The sequence below is a fragment of the Notamacropus eugenii genome, chromosome 1, assembly GCF_028372415.1.
Source record: "Notamacropus eugenii isolate mMacEug1 chromosome 1, mMacEug1.pri_v2, whole genome shotgun sequence".
NCBI classification, from domain to species: Eukaryota; Metazoa; Chordata; class Mammalia; order Diprotodontia; family Macropodidae; genus Notamacropus; species Notamacropus eugenii.
In genome coordinates, this window is record NC_092872.1 from 208,811,940 (window position 1) to 208,828,331 (window position 16,392).

A 16,392-nucleotide genomic window follows, 5' to 3' on the forward strand; every position below is an offset into this window, starting at 1 on the left:
GAGGCAAGAATAAAATAGTGATTAGCAGTAGAACTGGATTTCTAAACTTAACTCATTACAGATCAGCTGAATTCTGAACTAAGTTTTGAGACAAAGAAACATGAATTAGGCAGTTACAGGACAAAATCAATTAACTGTAAATAGAATCAAATTTTAAAAGACAAAATCAATGTGATCATATCAGGGGCATGTGAGTAGAAGGCATGTTCATTAGGGAGAAAAGTAAAGTCTTTCCCTTAAAGTCAAAAACTTCTGTAGAAGTCCAGGACAGGAGGGATCTGATTAATAACAGGTCATATGAAAACTATGTAGTGGGTCAAGGTGACTGCAAATTCATTATCAACCAGTAACATGGTGTGACTCACACAAAAAATAATGCCACCTTAAAGTGTTAGTAGAAGTAAACTAACAAGGAAGATGTTACTAGTTCCACTGTATTTTAAAGTTTCACATATTAAGAGAGGCATTGAATAAATTATCTCATTCAGAAGAGCATAACCAGAATATTCAGGGGTCAGCAATGGGTATTTTTAACCTGTAAAAATAGGAAAGTATGATGGCTTTTTGTTCATGTATCTGAAGGATTATTATTTGGAGGAGGGAATCAGACTTATATGATGTAACTCTAGGGAGCTGAACTAGGACTATTGAATGGGACAGATTTCATCTTGATGTAAGGAAGAACTTTTCAACTGAGGTATCTAATGGCTTCCTTGTATAATAGTGATCATTCCTGTCATGGAAAATATATAGTCTAGATGGTCACTTGTCAGAAACATTAAAGAGGAGATTAAAGCATTTGATTGAGATAGTGGACTAAATAACCTTGAAGATTTCTTCCAACCCCTAAGATTCTATGCTTCTAAGCATTTCATATTTGCAATAAGGAAAGTACCATTTTACCTTTAAATCTTGTTTTGGATGCAGAAAGTAGATGTTTCATATTGCTGTGTCTTGAGATATAGTCAGAAAGACTGAGAGACTCCATTGTTTACCAAGAAGAAAAAAGCACTGGACTAGATATTTTTAGAAATACCTAGTCTTAGCATAACTTGCTAAGTGATTCGGAGTATGTCATTTCTCTTTTTTGTAAAGGACTTTACAAAAATTAAAAGGAATGTATTCATTAGAATTATCCTTCTTCTCTGGGCTTGTTTTCTTCAGTTCTAAAATAAGGGAGTTGTCCTAGATGACTTCTAAGGTCCCTTCTATCTAACAGCCAGTGATCATAGACCCACACAGGGGTTTGAGAAAAGTGATAGCAAGCAGTGTGTCAAGTGTCAGTCCATATCATTATGTGAATATTCACAGTAAATGAGTCCCATCCCAGGATGCCAATGAGATGACATAGGAATCATGCCAAACACTGGGTAATATGCTGATGTTGATAATTACCTTTGGAGAAATGGAGGTTACTTCCCTGTAACCTGAATTCTCCAGAGTTCATCATCCATACTTTATTTTCACCAGGGAATCCTTCATTCCTGTGTTTTAGAGAAAGTGTTATAAAGAGAAATAAAACCATTTTGAGAAAGGTTAGCTATTTAAGAGGGGGAGAGAAGTATGTTTGTATTACTCTTTACTTTCCTACTTTATGCAGTTTTTAATCCTTTCTATATTTAGCTGCTTCATGATTTTGTCTCATACCCTCTATACATTGATGCTCCTGCATGGACTCTTTGGCCTGGGGGCATCATCATCATCATCATCACCAGCAACAACAGACATTTATTGAGCACCTATATGTTCCCTCTAGTGAGCCTCAAGGAACTGAGGAAAGGGAAGAAAGGCCTGTTAGGTACCCTCCTGAAGAGGGGACCAGAAAATTCTATGGGCTGATAAGCCTGAGCAGCTCTTAGTTCCAGATTCTCCAGGGTGACATTGCAGCCCACAGAGATAATCTGGTATGGATATACTTTAAGAGAATCTGAGAAGCAGGTAAGTCACCTCTGTTTTTCGTTGTAGAGATAAACATTTATTACAAAATGAGCTTAGTGAACAATATTTATTGAGCTTTCCTCAGACCCATTTTTTTTCTACCTTTTTTTAAAGCTGCTGCTGGACTGTGGTTTGGGAAGTGCCAGTACTTCAGAGAGTGGCACAGAAGCTGTTGTGGCCCAGCACAGGATACTTATCTTCTGCCAGCTCAAAAGCATGCTAGACATAGTAGAACATGATCTTCTCAAACCTCACCTACCCTCTGTCACTTATCTGCGGCTAGATGGAAGTATACCCGCTGGTCAAAGGCATTCCATTGTCTCACGGTAAATGTTCTTGAAGATCACAAGATAGGCCATAATGAAGATCCAAATCCTTAGAAATGAAGTTGGTTCCTTCAGATCTCTTTTGGATAAGGAAGTGTATATGGAAATGACCTAAATTGATGGATTTTCATTGTATAATTTAACAGAACATATATTCAGTAGGTCTCTTGGACAACATAACATCATGGAAAAAACTTGATTGTATTATTCAATCAAGGAATATATGACAGAATCAAAAGATACTACTTAATTATCATATACAGGTATTAATTTGAAAAGACAGGGATGAAAAGCACTCTAAATTAAGCAAGTTTGTGTTAACTTTTTTAACCAAAGTGTAATACTTTGAATTTATCCCTCTTAAATGTCATCATCTAGCCTTTTAAATGAGGTTCTAGTATTTTGGGATCCTAATTCCATTATCCCAAGATTAGATGTTACTCATAGCTTTATATCATTTATCTCTTTTGATATTTTTATATCACTATTGGTTGATTTGCAAATCTGGTTAGCATGACATCTATACTTTTATCCAGGTTATTGATAGATGTGTGAAGCAGGAGAGGGCCATGCACAGATCCCTGGGCTTCTTCGCTGGGTTTGCAAGTTAACATTGAACCATTAATGACCACTTTTTGGGTCCAGCCATTCAATCCATTTCACATTTGCTTAATTATACTATCACAACCTACATCTTGCCATTTTTTCCACAAGAATAACATGAAAGACTCCATCAAATGCTTTGCTAAAATCTTAAGTAAATTGTCTCTACATACTTCTGATCTCACTCAGTCTAGTAACACTATTAAAAAAGGGAACAAGGTTAATTTCTCATGACCTAGTCTTAGTGCAGTCATGCTGTCTCTTTCTAACACTTGTTTTCTACATATTCCTTACCCATCCCTTTAATTGTTAATTTAATTTAATTTAATTAATTCTAAAATTTACTCAGGAAGTAAAGTCAAGCTCATATGGCCAATAGTTTGCAAATTTTGTTGACTTCCATTTTTTTTTAAACCAGCTAAGATTTTCTTTTCTCCAGTACTGTACTCTATAATCTTCTAAAAGTATAGTTCTTCTGGGCCCACTTGACAGGAACCCATCAGGGGCAGTTATGGACTCTCTTATAATCTTTTGTCATTTACACTTGTGTTTCATTCTGTTATTTAACAGGGAATTTGTTTTAAGGCTTTTATCAAAAGGTCTTACACTTTGTTAGACAAACTTCAGAAATTAGCAAGGAAATGAGATAATAATTTGGTCACGTACTATTGAAAGTGTTAAGCAGTGTGGTATAGTGGTTAGAACACTGAATAGGAATTAGAATACCAAGTTCTAGTCTTTGTTTTACAAAAAAAATTACATTTGTGACCTTTAGGAAGTAATTTAACCTTATCTGCTCTGCTTACTGACATCGTTATAGTGACTATTATAAATTATTAGATATTGAGGAGAATTTAGAAATCATCTAATCCAGTTCTCTAATTTTGCAGATAGTAAAATTTGAGTTTCAGAAAGGTGAAGTGATTGCCTGAGGACATAGCAAAGGACATAATTAAAGCTTGAAACCAGGTCTCTTGATTCCAGATCATGCCATAAATTATACTTCATCATATAAATGTAAAGCAACATTTCTCTGTTTTTGTACTATACCTTCATATATAATATTGAAAAATGCTCCTCTTTATCTCATGTTTTAATTTTCATAATGAAATTTATGACAAAGAATGTATTTTTTTTTTTTTTACTATATTCCTGTGTGTGAATGAAAATCTAGTCTACATTTCCAGCAAGAAGCCAACTTCAGAGGCAGCCAAATGGGCGCATTTGAAGGTCAACTGATTATGGAAATAGTTGTCATCAGCAGCTGTACCCAGTTACCCTGAAGTCAAGTCAACAAGCATTTATTAAGTGTCTTCTCTGTGCCAGGCACCCTGCTAAAGTGCTGGGAATATAAAGAAAGGCATAGAATAGTCCCTGTTTCCAAGGAGCTTCTAGTCTATCAGGAGAGACAGCATATAAACAAGAGATTTAAAGGATAAATTGGGTATAATCATGGAAGGAAGGCATTAGCATTAAGAGAGATTGGGAAAGGCTTCTTACAGAAAGGGGAATGTTAGCTAGCAGTTGAAGAAAGCCAGAAGAGGAGTCACAGAGCATCCCAGCCATGGGGGAGACAGCAAGTGAAAATGCCCAGAGACAGGAGATGAACTAAGTGAGCAACAATGAAGAGACAAGAGTACATTGAAGGAGAGTGGATAAAGTGTAAGAACATTGGTAGAGAGGGCTTTGAGGCAAGGAGGCAGGTTATGAAGATCTTTGAGTGCCAAACAGTTGTTTTTATATTTTGTCCTGGAGATGATAGGGAGCCACTAGAGTTGATTGAAGGAGGGGAGTGTGTAACATATTTATGCCTCTGCTTTAGGAAAATCACTTTGACAGCTAAGTGGAGCGTGGAGTGGAATGGAGAAAGTCTTTAAGCAAAAATGAACTTTTTCTTCCTCCCCTGTTGGCTCTCCCCCCAGTAGTTTGTGTGTGAGGTGATGAGGGTCTATGCCAGAGTGGTGGCAGTGTCAGAGGAGAGAAGAGGGTATATTTGAGGAATGTTATGAAGGTAGAAACAATGAGACTTGGCAAATGATTGAATATGGAGAATGAGAAGTCAAGGGCAGAGCTTAGATTGAGCCTTGGTGACTAGGAGAGCAGTAGTTGTTCCAAATACTAATAGGACAGTTCAGAAGAGGAAAGGGGTTAAGAGGAAAGATAATTAGTTGAGATTTGAACGTGTTGAGTTTGAAAAGTCTATGGGATATCCAGTTGGAAATGACTAATAGGCAGTTGGAGATGCAAAACTGTAGGTCAGCAGAGAAGTCTGGGCTAGGGAATCTGAGAATCATTGGCATAGAGATGATAATTGAAATTATGGGAGCTGATGAAATCACCAAGTAAAACAGTGTGTAAGGAGAGGAAGACATAGGATAAAGTCTTGGGAAACACCCATGGTTAAGGGATGTAACTGAAAAGAAGATCCCAGCAAAGGAGACTGAAGAGAGGTGAGATAGGGTGGAGGAGAACCAGTAGAGAGTATTGTGTCACAAAAACCTAGAGAGATAAGAGTATTAAGGAGAAAAGGGTGATCAGCAGTGTCAAATGCTGCAGAGAGATCAAGGAGAATGAGGATTGAGAAAAGGCTATTAAATATTGGCAATTAAGAGACCACTGGTAGCTCTGGAAAGAGTGGTTTCAGCTGAATGAGGAAGTCTGAAACCATACTGTAGACTTAAGAAGGAATCAAGAGAAGAAGAAGAGGAGGCACCTGTTATAGATGGCCTTCATGAGTTGGTTAGCCAGGAAAAGGAGAGAGAATGATAGCTAATGGAGAATGGATGGATCATGGGAGGGTTTTTTGAGGTGAAAGGAAACATGAGCTTGTGTGTAAGGCGGTTGAGAATCAGCTAGGAGACAGGGAAATTAGAGATTAGTGAGAAAGTAGGGGTGACAAAAAGACAGTGCTGGAAAAGGAGAGATGGGATGGAATCAGTTGTGTATATAGAAGGGTCTGACCTGGCAGTGAGAAAGGCTAGTTCTCTATATGAGACCTGGGGGAAAGGAACAGATGGTGATAGAAGGTATCTGAAGGAGCTCTTGGCAATGGCCTCCAATCTTTTTTCTCCAGGGAAATAAGAGACAAACTTCTCCCTGGGGGTGTGGGTAGGGAATCTATCAGGCTTGAGGAAGGATGAAAAGGTTTAGAAAGCTGTTGGTGAGTTAGGGAAGTGTAGGATTGTGTTGCTGCAGTGAAGGCTCAGCTGCACATGAGTTGTGGTGAAGGCAGGGGATAATGGGAGTAGTCCACAACCAAGGTTTGTCAGGACAAGGTTGGTGACAAGATAAGGGAAAAAAGGGCTTAAGTACACTGGTTCATCAGGAGGTCAGGGAAAGGGAGAAGAATAGAGGTAGGGTAGAGGGGATGACTTGGGAGGGAACCAAGAGAGGTAGTCACAATGAGGAGTTTTCATAGAGAATTGTAAAGAAGATATGTTCCCCTTCTCTGGTTGGTTGTTTCAGAAATTTAGCTAGATTCACAGAATTTGAAGATCCTTAGCTAATATCAAAAAATTTCTTATTTTCAGTTTTTAATTAAACAATTTACATTCTATTGTGTAGGAGATTTAGGGAAAAAAACTTTAATTTTTCTCTTTCCTCTTCTCCCTTCATCAATTTGTGTGTTTAGGTTCAACAATGACCCATCCATAGATGTTCTTTTACTGACTACGCATGTTGGTGGACTGGGTCTTAACTTAACAGGAGCTGATACAGTTGTATTTGTTGAGCATGACTGGAATCCTATGAGGGATTTACAAGCAATGGATCGAGCACATCGTATTGGCCAGGTAAACTGCACCTTGCAGTGTTGCTGTACCTGTTGTGATGTGATTTCTTGTTCCTGACATTATTGTGAACCCACTTTAAAATCTTTTGCTTTAAAAATTACAATGTGGAATAGTAGGACAGAGAGGGCCTGGACTAGGAGCCAAGAAACATGAGTTCTCGTTCCAGCTCTGTCATTAATTTCCTATGGGACCTAGCCTCTCTGAGCCTTAGTCTCCTTTTAGTCTGTCATCCTCTTTTCAGGGCTTCTTAAATTGTGGGTCAAGAACCTATATAGGGGCACGACCCACTGTTTAAGAAGCACTGAAGGGGTCATGGGTGGAAAAAGTTTAAGAAGCCCTGCTCTAAATGCAAGGTCTTAATCATTTTTAGGCCCTAGAAACTAGAATGGTAAGACAACGTTCTTCCTATTTGGAGCCTCTTTTTATCACCATTTGATCTAATATAGAATATCTGATTTGATCTAATTTAATTGATCAAATTTAGAATACCTGTGACTCTATATTATACAGTGATATCTGAAGCAAATTCAGACCCTGTCCTCCCCTCTCTCACCCCCAATATGATCATCAGCTCATTCATTGTCCTTCACTGCCATAACTGGGCCCGAGAAGTATGGCTTGTCCCTCCAGAGCACGAGGTTGAGTAAGTAAGAAAATGTGACTCTCTGTGATAGAATAGAGGGAAATGAAGGGCTAGGTCCTCACACAAACTGAAATATATCCTTAGACACAGCAAAGTGACTACCCAAAAGTTTAATCACAATTTTTAGAAATTGCTTGTCATTTCTCTGAAGATCCCTCACAGTTGCTTCAGTAAATCTGTCGAATCTTTTCATGCTATAATTTATGACTGTTAATTATAGTTTTTTCCCCCCCAAGAAACGAGTTGTTAATGTATATCGTTTAATAACAAGAGGAACGCTGGAAGAGAAAATAATGGGTTTGCAGAAATTCAAAATGAATATTGCAAATACAGTTATTAGCCAAGAGAATGCTAGTCTGCAGAGCATGGGGACTGATCAACTTCTTGACCTGTTTACCCTTGATAAGGTAAAAAATTTATTGTTCAGTTTGTCATGAATCATAAAATATATCACTCATTTTGTCACCTGTTAGTATGTTCAGAGAAGCCTGGTCAACACAACTCTGGTTCGTTGTCTGTGAGGACATGTTAAGACAGTGTAGGGAAAATGACGTTTCTTTTTCAGGGTTGACTGAGGTACCTGCCACATATTAGCAGCATTGATACATGGATAATGACTCTAAGTATCACCGAGCAACCCAGAAATCACTGCTGAAGATCCCTGAGGCTTGTCAGATTTTGGTGGTTTCCTGTTGGAGATTTGCAACTCTTAACACAGCAGTGTTTTGTTATTGTTTCTTCTGGGCTCCAGATATCTAGAGGCACACAGGCTAAATAAATATCATTGAGGTCAGTAGCAGGGCCTCCATGACTAATTTTTCCACTTGATAGTGTCCTGTTTGTTCTCTTTGAGCCAAGATATTTGTGAGTTGAAGACTGAGGGATCAGAGATATTCTCCAAATTAGAATGCAAACCAATCCCAATGTTTGCGTTGAATATCACTCCAAAGAACTTTTATATATTATAGAGCTCTTTCGTTTTCCTAGATGATACACAGTACTTTGTTGACTGCAGATTTGTACATAAAAAAACTAATTGTATCATGAAATATTTTCTGAGTATCCTGTGCTAGTTCCCAGCAATTTACCCGTTCCTCTTTATTCTCTTTCTCATCTCACATAATCCAGCTCACTTAACACCACCTCCCTATACCACTGAAGGTACCTGTCCAGATATTCCAGTGCCCCCCAGGCCTTTTGGACCTTTCTACCCACCCTATAACTGTACTTTCCTACATGTGTTGTCTTCCCCAACTAAAGCTTTTTCAGAGCAGGGACTGCTTCCTTTTCTCTGTTTGTACCCCAGCACTGAGCCCAGTGCTTTGTAGCACTTCCTAAATTCTTTTTCTTTCATTCATTCATAATTTAGAGAAGGAAAGTGTGTGACAATTAAAGCTGACCTTAGCCCTATACTGTTCAACTATTTTTCTGGAACTTTGGTGAAATCGTAGGTGGCATGCCTGTCAAATTTGCAGATGACATAAAGCTAGAAGAGATAGCTAATAATATTGCACAACAAAGATGTCAGTAACCTAGAACAGTATACCATTTCTAATAAGATAAGATTTAAGCATGATATATAGAAAGTTCTGCTCTTGGATTCAGAAGATCACTTGCACAAGATCAAAATGGAGACAGTGTTTCTGTATGACAACTCATATAAGAAAAGGGTGAATTAACAGTACAATGTAGAGTCTAGAAAAGTAAAGTTTGAGCTTAAACTGTACCCAATGAGGTACAGTATTCAGTAAGTGCAACATTTAGGAAACATATTAATAAAAAGGATAAGCACAATTAGAAATCATGCCATAAGAGGACTGAATGAAAAAATTTGAAATATTTAGCCTAGAGAAAACTTATGGTGGGACATGATCGATGTCTTCCACTATTTAAAAGATTACATTCAGAAGACGGATTACACGTATTCTGTTTGACATTTTTTTCCACAAATGTCTATAAAAGCACTTCTTTTCATTTCCTACCTAGTTCATTAAAAGATTATAGGATTTGTATGGGAAGAGGCATTTCAGATGGTAAAACTGGGACCTAAGAACGAAAGTTACAGGGAGGCTGATTTTGGTTCAGTATAAGAAAACATTTTCACATTTCTAACAATAGGAAAAGCTGACTTGGAAGAAAACTCCCCTACCACTAAACATGTTTGAGGTGGATGAGACTACCTCAAAGGGAAGTTAGAGGGAAGATTTCTTCATCTTGCGGGAGGTTGGATTCTGAACTTCTAAACTGACTTCCAACTCTACAATTCTGTAGGAGAAAGTCAGCGGGCAAAACTGAGACATTCTCTAAATTTGAGTCATTAGAAATGTGATTTGTAATATTTGTGCAGCAGCATTTCTCTGCCTGCCTGGAATTAATAGAAAAATGAAATGTTGCCAGTACTGTTTGTCCTATCCCAAGTTCTAGTACATTCAGATACAAACTTTTTAAATAGAGAAAGCAGTGAAGAAATGAAGTGTTAAAGAATAGTTTAATATATTTGAAATATTAGATTAATTTCTGTAGTGATTTTCATTCTTACTTTCCTTTAAGGATGGAAAAGTGGAAAAAGCGAATACCTCGACAACTTCTGGAAAAGCAAGTATGAAATCAATCCTGGAGAACCTCAGTGATCTTTGGGATCAAGATCAATACGACACTGAGTACAGTCTTGAAAATTTTATGCATTCTCTCAAATAACTTAATTCTCGTTAAGGCAACTGCTGCTAGATTAATTACATTTCTGCTGATATTCAGCAAATTTCAAAGTTTATGGAGAACATTTAGCTCATTGTGTAAATAGATTGGAAAAAGAATCAGCATGATTCTGGAACTTGTTCCACTGGGGGGAACAAGTTATTCTGTCTTAAAACTTTGCACTGTTATTAAACTTAAATTTTAATGTGAAGTGGTTTGAATTTTTATATATTGAAGAGACCCAGAAAGAGGGGGAGCCACACAGGGTTTACTCATGCTACCAAATGGTGTTCTCATTGGGAATGAGCCTGCATGTCATGGGGTACACAGTCACTTTGTTCAGGAACATTTCCATGAGTACTTTAGGTTCATGTACATTTTTTTCCTTTTAAATGGAACTTGTTTTTATGATTTAAAAATGGTAGAATTTTCACTATCAGAAATTCAGATGAGCCATAATTTTAAGATAGTCATCATTAATATTGGTCAATCTTAGAAGCCAGAAAGAATGTTAGGAACTGAACTAGGTATCTGTATGCAAACCTTTGTATATTTAATGCAAATTTTTTGGACATCATTTTGTCAGTTTTTTTAAAATAAAAATATGGGCTATTCTAAATACAGGTAATGGGCTTTTTAAGGCCATTTTCACATCCTGTTAAGAGGGTGTGCTTTTTTAATTTATCTAAAGGCTAGAATATAGCCTGACTCAAAGAACATATATACTCACTAGGTTTCAATCATATATAAATATATATAGATATATAATATATTTTTTGTAACAAAAAAAATTGTATACAAAAGTATACAAATAGGAGTTTTTCAAGAATTAGATTTTACACTGTTTAGAATTCCAAAAACCTATGCTGAAAAGACTGTTTACTGTATTACTGCATGACTTGAGGAAAATGTTTCCTTTACATACATATAAATACATAAATAGACATATCTATATACATAGAAATACCTACACTATACCCAAGGGGCGGAGTACTGCTACTGAAATCATGTGACGATATTGGGCAATAATAGTTGAGAATGAGGATGTGTTACCTGTGCACTAGACAGTGTTATCAAAGAGAGCCCAATGGGGAGGATGGAGCCCAGTGGGGAGGGTGGAGTATATGTCTATAGATATAGATGTGCATGTACATACACATACACAGTTTTTATAAATGTTCAACACAGACATAGAGAGAGAGAGAGAGAGAAAGGGAAAAATGTATGCATGTCTGCATAATACATATGTGGAATAAATGTATAAATCTCTATATATATGTATAGAATTCCAGTTTGTCTGAGGTTTGTGGCTTGCCTTTCACTTGGCATCAGTTTGAAGACCACCAGACCTCTGCTGTGTAAAATCCACACGTGTTTTGTTTAATAATATAAAACATTAGCCTGTTTGACAGCATTTAGATGAGGACATTTGTCACATTTCAGTAGCCATTATGGCTACATTGTAACATTAAATTTAGCATTCCATAAGAGAATAATAAAAATAAAATTGGAAATACAAAATAAATGTGTGTAGTTGTATATTCATCAAAAACTTAGAGCTGAAACATGGCTTTGAACCATATTTTTATGTTCTTAATTCAAGTATGTTGTTCCTGAGAACAACTGAGAACTTCCTGAGAAGTTGTTTTATTGCAGCTTGAAAATCTCCTTTTTCCTTAGAAGTGCATTTTGGTATAGGAAAAAGGGCCATGTGTTTGGAGTCGGTGCACTGGGGTTGGAATTTCACCTCACACATACACTGCCTGTGTGATCTTGACAAGTTACATAAGCCTTCCAGGTTTCCTTATCTGTAATAATGGAGATGATAATACTTGTACTATCTACCTCATGGGGTCATTTTGGGAGAGAGCTCACAATGCCAGCTTAGTCCCATATCAATGTGAGTTATTATTTATTGTCTTTTGGTTGCTTGTACTCTACAGATTAAAGGGGACCCAAAAAATAAAATATGTGAATTTGTATGTCATGGGTTAGCTTAGATGCCAGTGAGTTTGCTTAAGAATATTATGTTTTTATTATCATTTATGAAAATTTGAGGGTTTTTTGTTCATCTAGCTTTTGAACTTTAAATTATCACACAATATCCTTTGCAGTTATTGAAGCATAAGAAATTTCATTGTGTTTTCAGGTACAGAGAAGACTAAACCTAACATTTTTCAAAAATGAGATGGGATAGAGTATTTACTTTTTCCTTATATAAAACCTTTGTTGCTGATACACTGGGGAAATCTAAAGTATGCATTAAGTAAATTTTAAATCATGGAGGATAACTTGGAGCCATAATGTGTTTTGTCTGGTACAGGCCTCAGTTTTCTTCCATTTATAAAACAGGTTGAATTTAATGACCTCTAAATTTTAGGATCATAGTCTAAGGGAGAAGAGACCACAGAGGCCATCCATCTAGGCCCGCTCAATAAATCCTCATTTAGCCTACCCTTGAAGCTAACTTTTGTGAGGGAGAAACCTGCTACTTTGATAGCCCATCCAGTTGTGGCCTGTTCAGATTATTAGGAAGTGTTTCTCCTCCTATTGAACCTGACCATATCTTTTATCGGTTGCTCATAGTTCTGCCCTCTGGAGTCCAGAACTTGTCTCATCCTTTTTTCACAAGATAGTTTTTCAAATAGAATTGGAAGGGATTGTAGAGATCAAAAGCCCAACTTCCCCTTTATTTTTTACAGATGAGGAAACTGAGGCTGAAAGAGGTAACATGACTTATAGTCATCTTAATTGTAAGTAGCAGACCTGGAATTTGAACCTGATTATCTAACTCCAAATTCAGGGTGTTCTAGCACAGTATCTAACACATAGTGAGTGCTTAAGAGAGTGCTTGTTTAGTGCTTGTTTTGACTTTAGGAAGGAGGGAATGCAATGAGGTGCAAAAAACTACTAAACCAGGATCAGGAAAGACTTAATTAAGTGCAGATGTGGCTCCTGACATTCACTAGCTATTTAACACAGGGCATATAAGCACTGCATCTCCAACTCTCAATCTCCTCATCTTTTAAAATGGAGATTACATCTGTGGCACCCCTCTCACTGGATTATTATGAGGTGCAAATGAGATATATTTAAGGTATTTTGTGAACCTTGAAACACCATATCAAAGCCATCTATTATCATACTCCTCTGTGTCTTTATACCACAGGAAGTCATATATGTAGAAATTTTATAATAATGAAGTCCCCAAATAATTATGGGCTATAAAATGTGCCACCACCTTTGTTAAGGGGAAGATGTGTTTATATACTGAAATTCCCTGTTGCTGTTTAGAGGCAAATTAGTTGTTTCCTTTCAAAGAGGCGGCCTTTCCATGGTGCATATTAATAGTCTCAGGTTACAGGGTCCAAGTATAACTGACTGACAAGATCAGTTCTATACTTAAAAATAAAGTGTACGTTTAATATAACTGCCTGTCTGCATTTATTTATGAATATTTGTGCCCTGGCAAGGTGTTCAGTTTTTGTAAATGTGCAGTTGTCCTGAAAAATATCAATATTCCCATCCAATATTTGCAGTAGGTCTATCAAAGTTAGTTTTTCCATCCTTTTGTTCAAATCCATGGTTTATTTCTTGTTATTTTAGTAGATTTATTAAATTCTGAAAGGATAGTCTCCTATAGTTAGTCTCACATTTCTTTGCATCTGAGTTAATTTTTCCTTTTAAGTAGTTACTATGCCATTTGCTGTACATATTTTTACTGATACTGTGTTGTTATCTATGGTGCCTTTAAGCATAATGTAGTCTCCCTGTTTTACTCTTAACAGTATCATTTTTACTATTGCCTTATCAGAAATCATGATTGCACCTCCTTCTTTGGATTCAGACAAAGTATAATAATAAATGTTGTTTCAACCTCACACCTTAAATCTTTGTTTTCCCTGTTTTAAGTGTGTTTCTTGTACGTAACAAATTGTTGTGGTCTGTTTTCTCTAATCCATCCTGTAACTTTCTTCCACATTAGAGTGTTAATTCCATTAACATTCAATTTTATAAGTTGTTGATTTTCTCCATCAACTACTCTGATGTGGCCTTAATTTTTTTTTTAAATCAGCAGACTACTGTACAGCTCATTCTGCTTAAAACAATTTATACCTTGATATGGTGCTCCCCTCCACCTCATTCAAATCTTCACATTCTATTTTTATTGTAATCTTTACCATCCTTCCCTTGTTCAGCCCAGATAAAAGTATAGTTTAGGAGCCTTCAACATTCCCCTTCCAAGCTCCTTACTCTCCCTCCTATTTCTCTCCAACTGATTCATTCTCTCCTCTCCCTTTCCCGCCCATCTCCCTTTGTTCTCTTAATAACCCTTCCATAAGGTATATTTCTTACAGTGCATGAACATTGTCATCACTCGTTTAGTAATTTATATTTGCTTTTATAAGTATTTTGTATTTTCTTATATATGTATATATTGTACCTTTCTAGTAGAATGTATGTGCTTTGAGGTTAGGGATTGTTTTGTTTTTGCCTTTGTATCCTCAATACCTAGCACATGCATAATAGTAATTTAATAAATATTTATTGAATTGAATTAATACTATTTGGACTTGTTTACCTTGTTCAGTTTTTTGGGGGGGTGGGTTGATGAATGTGTATGTTAAAATATCTGTTCAACTGTATTTTTCAGGAAGAATGACTGAAAGTCTGTGTTCTTACAAAAGAAGTATCTTATCTCACAAAGGAGTATGCTCAATTTTGCAAGCCAGTTTCCTTTTTTTTTTTTGCTCAATTATATTCTAGCCTTTTAATTCTTATCATTGATAAATAATCCAGCAAATTCAAAATTGGTGCTTTTTGATATATGAATTGATGTTTGGCAGCTTGTAATTTTTCTTTTGGTTCTTGGCAACTTCTTTTCTAAGTGAATTGAAGTAGGATTCCTTTCTGCCAGTATCTGCATTCCATTTCGCCCTGCAGTTTTTCTTTGATGTTTTTCTTTATATCAAACTTAAGTATATTTGCCTCTTTGAAACTTCTACCTATTCCTATACTTTTTCTCTTTGGGACCAAGCAAGACTAATCTCTTTTCATTGTGACATCCTCTCAAGTATATGAAGATAATTAACATGCCACTTGGGTCTAAACATCCCTGATTCCTACACCTGATCTTCATATAGAATGAACTAATAGCTTTTCACCATTTTGGTTGATGACCTTCCCAAAATATTCACTTAAAACACTAAACTCCAGATGTTTTTTAGTACTTCTCTCCCTGGTCCTAGGCTGTGACTATCATCCAACATACCAGCTACCCCTCTCAACTTCACACAGACTTCAAATTTGACAAATGTAAAATTGGATATGCTTCCATCCAAGTCACCGATAAAATGTTAGAAGAGTCCTGAACCAGCTGCAGATCCAGGGGACATTCCCTCCCATAAGATGACATCAACCCATTTATGACTACTCTTGAATCTGATATTCAACTGCTTCCAAATACACCTGACTGGCATCCTTTAGCTCATACCTGTCAATCTGAGTAGCACAAGAAGTTTTAGTAAATGCTTTAAGATCCTGCAGTATCCTCTTGATCTACTAGTCAGGTAGCTATCCAAATTGGAAGTGAAATTAGTCAGGTATAGTCTGTTATTAATAAAGCCATGCTGCCACCTTGTGTTTCCTGTTTCCTTTTCTGAATCTTTGTGAATCATCCCTTTAAAAGCTAGTTCAGTTTTTCTGTGAACAATCAAAAGCCAAGTTTCCTGGTTCATCATTTGCCAATTTTTCTGACTTTTTGAAAATTGAGGTGACTTCTTCAGTCCTACACCATTTGGCCTGTTCTTTGGGGTCTTTGTGTTGAGGTTTAAACCCAGAGAAACCAAACCAGTTGGGGTTTCATGATGTGTTGTGGTGGAACCATCTCAAGGAATTCAGAGTCAGACCATCCCAATCCAAGTTTCAGGCATTGTTGAGATTGATTCCTCGCATGAAGTGGGCTAATCTGTAAGAAGAACCAGCAGCTTCTGAGAAAACGATGGATTTTTATGGGGTAAAGATGCAATTAACAGAGCAAGTTTACATGGAATGTAGGAATGTGATGAATATTGAAGAGGCAGGAGGAGTTCGTTAAGGGATTAGGTAACGGAGACAGGGTCCCGTCTATGGTTTGGTGGTTAAACATTCTGGCCATGCTGCCCTCCAGTTGGCTAGCTGTTGTAGTCCTGTCTTGGGCTAGATGAATGATGTGGGGGTGGTTGACTTCAAGAACACACCTGTTTCTGTGGGAATGGGTCTGGGGGTCATGGCTGGGTTTCCACGCCTGCTGTTTCTGTGAGAACTATGAGTTTCAGGGACACGCTTGTTATTCGGAGGCATGTACGAAGAAGTTAGGACATGGCGGGGAGATAGTTAGGTACAGTGGACCTGTAAT

At 36.9% G+C, this 16,392-nt stretch overlaps 1 protein-coding gene across 6 annotated transcripts in view; it reads left to right on the forward strand.

Annotated features, from left to right (window-relative positions):
• The window catches only part of BTAF1 (B-TFIID TATA-box binding protein associated factor 1), a 118,221-nt gene extending 108,015 nt beyond the window's left edge, over positions 1-10,206 (forward strand). For 5 of the 6 annotated variants that reach the window (XM_072625151.1, XM_072625152.1, XM_072625155.1 and 2 more), the window contains 4 exons: positions 2,053-2,264; positions 6,499-6,658; positions 7,538-7,708; positions 9,852-10,206. In XM_072625151.1, the coding sequence (XP_072481252.1) occupies positions 2,053-2,264; positions 6,499-6,658; positions 7,538-7,708; positions 9,852-9,998 (690 nt within the window). In that variant the 3' untranslated portion in view covers positions 9,999-10,206. The other variant, XM_072625158.1, reaches the window with a different exon arrangement.
• The last annotated feature ends 6,186 nt before the right edge of the window (positions 10,207-16,392 follow it).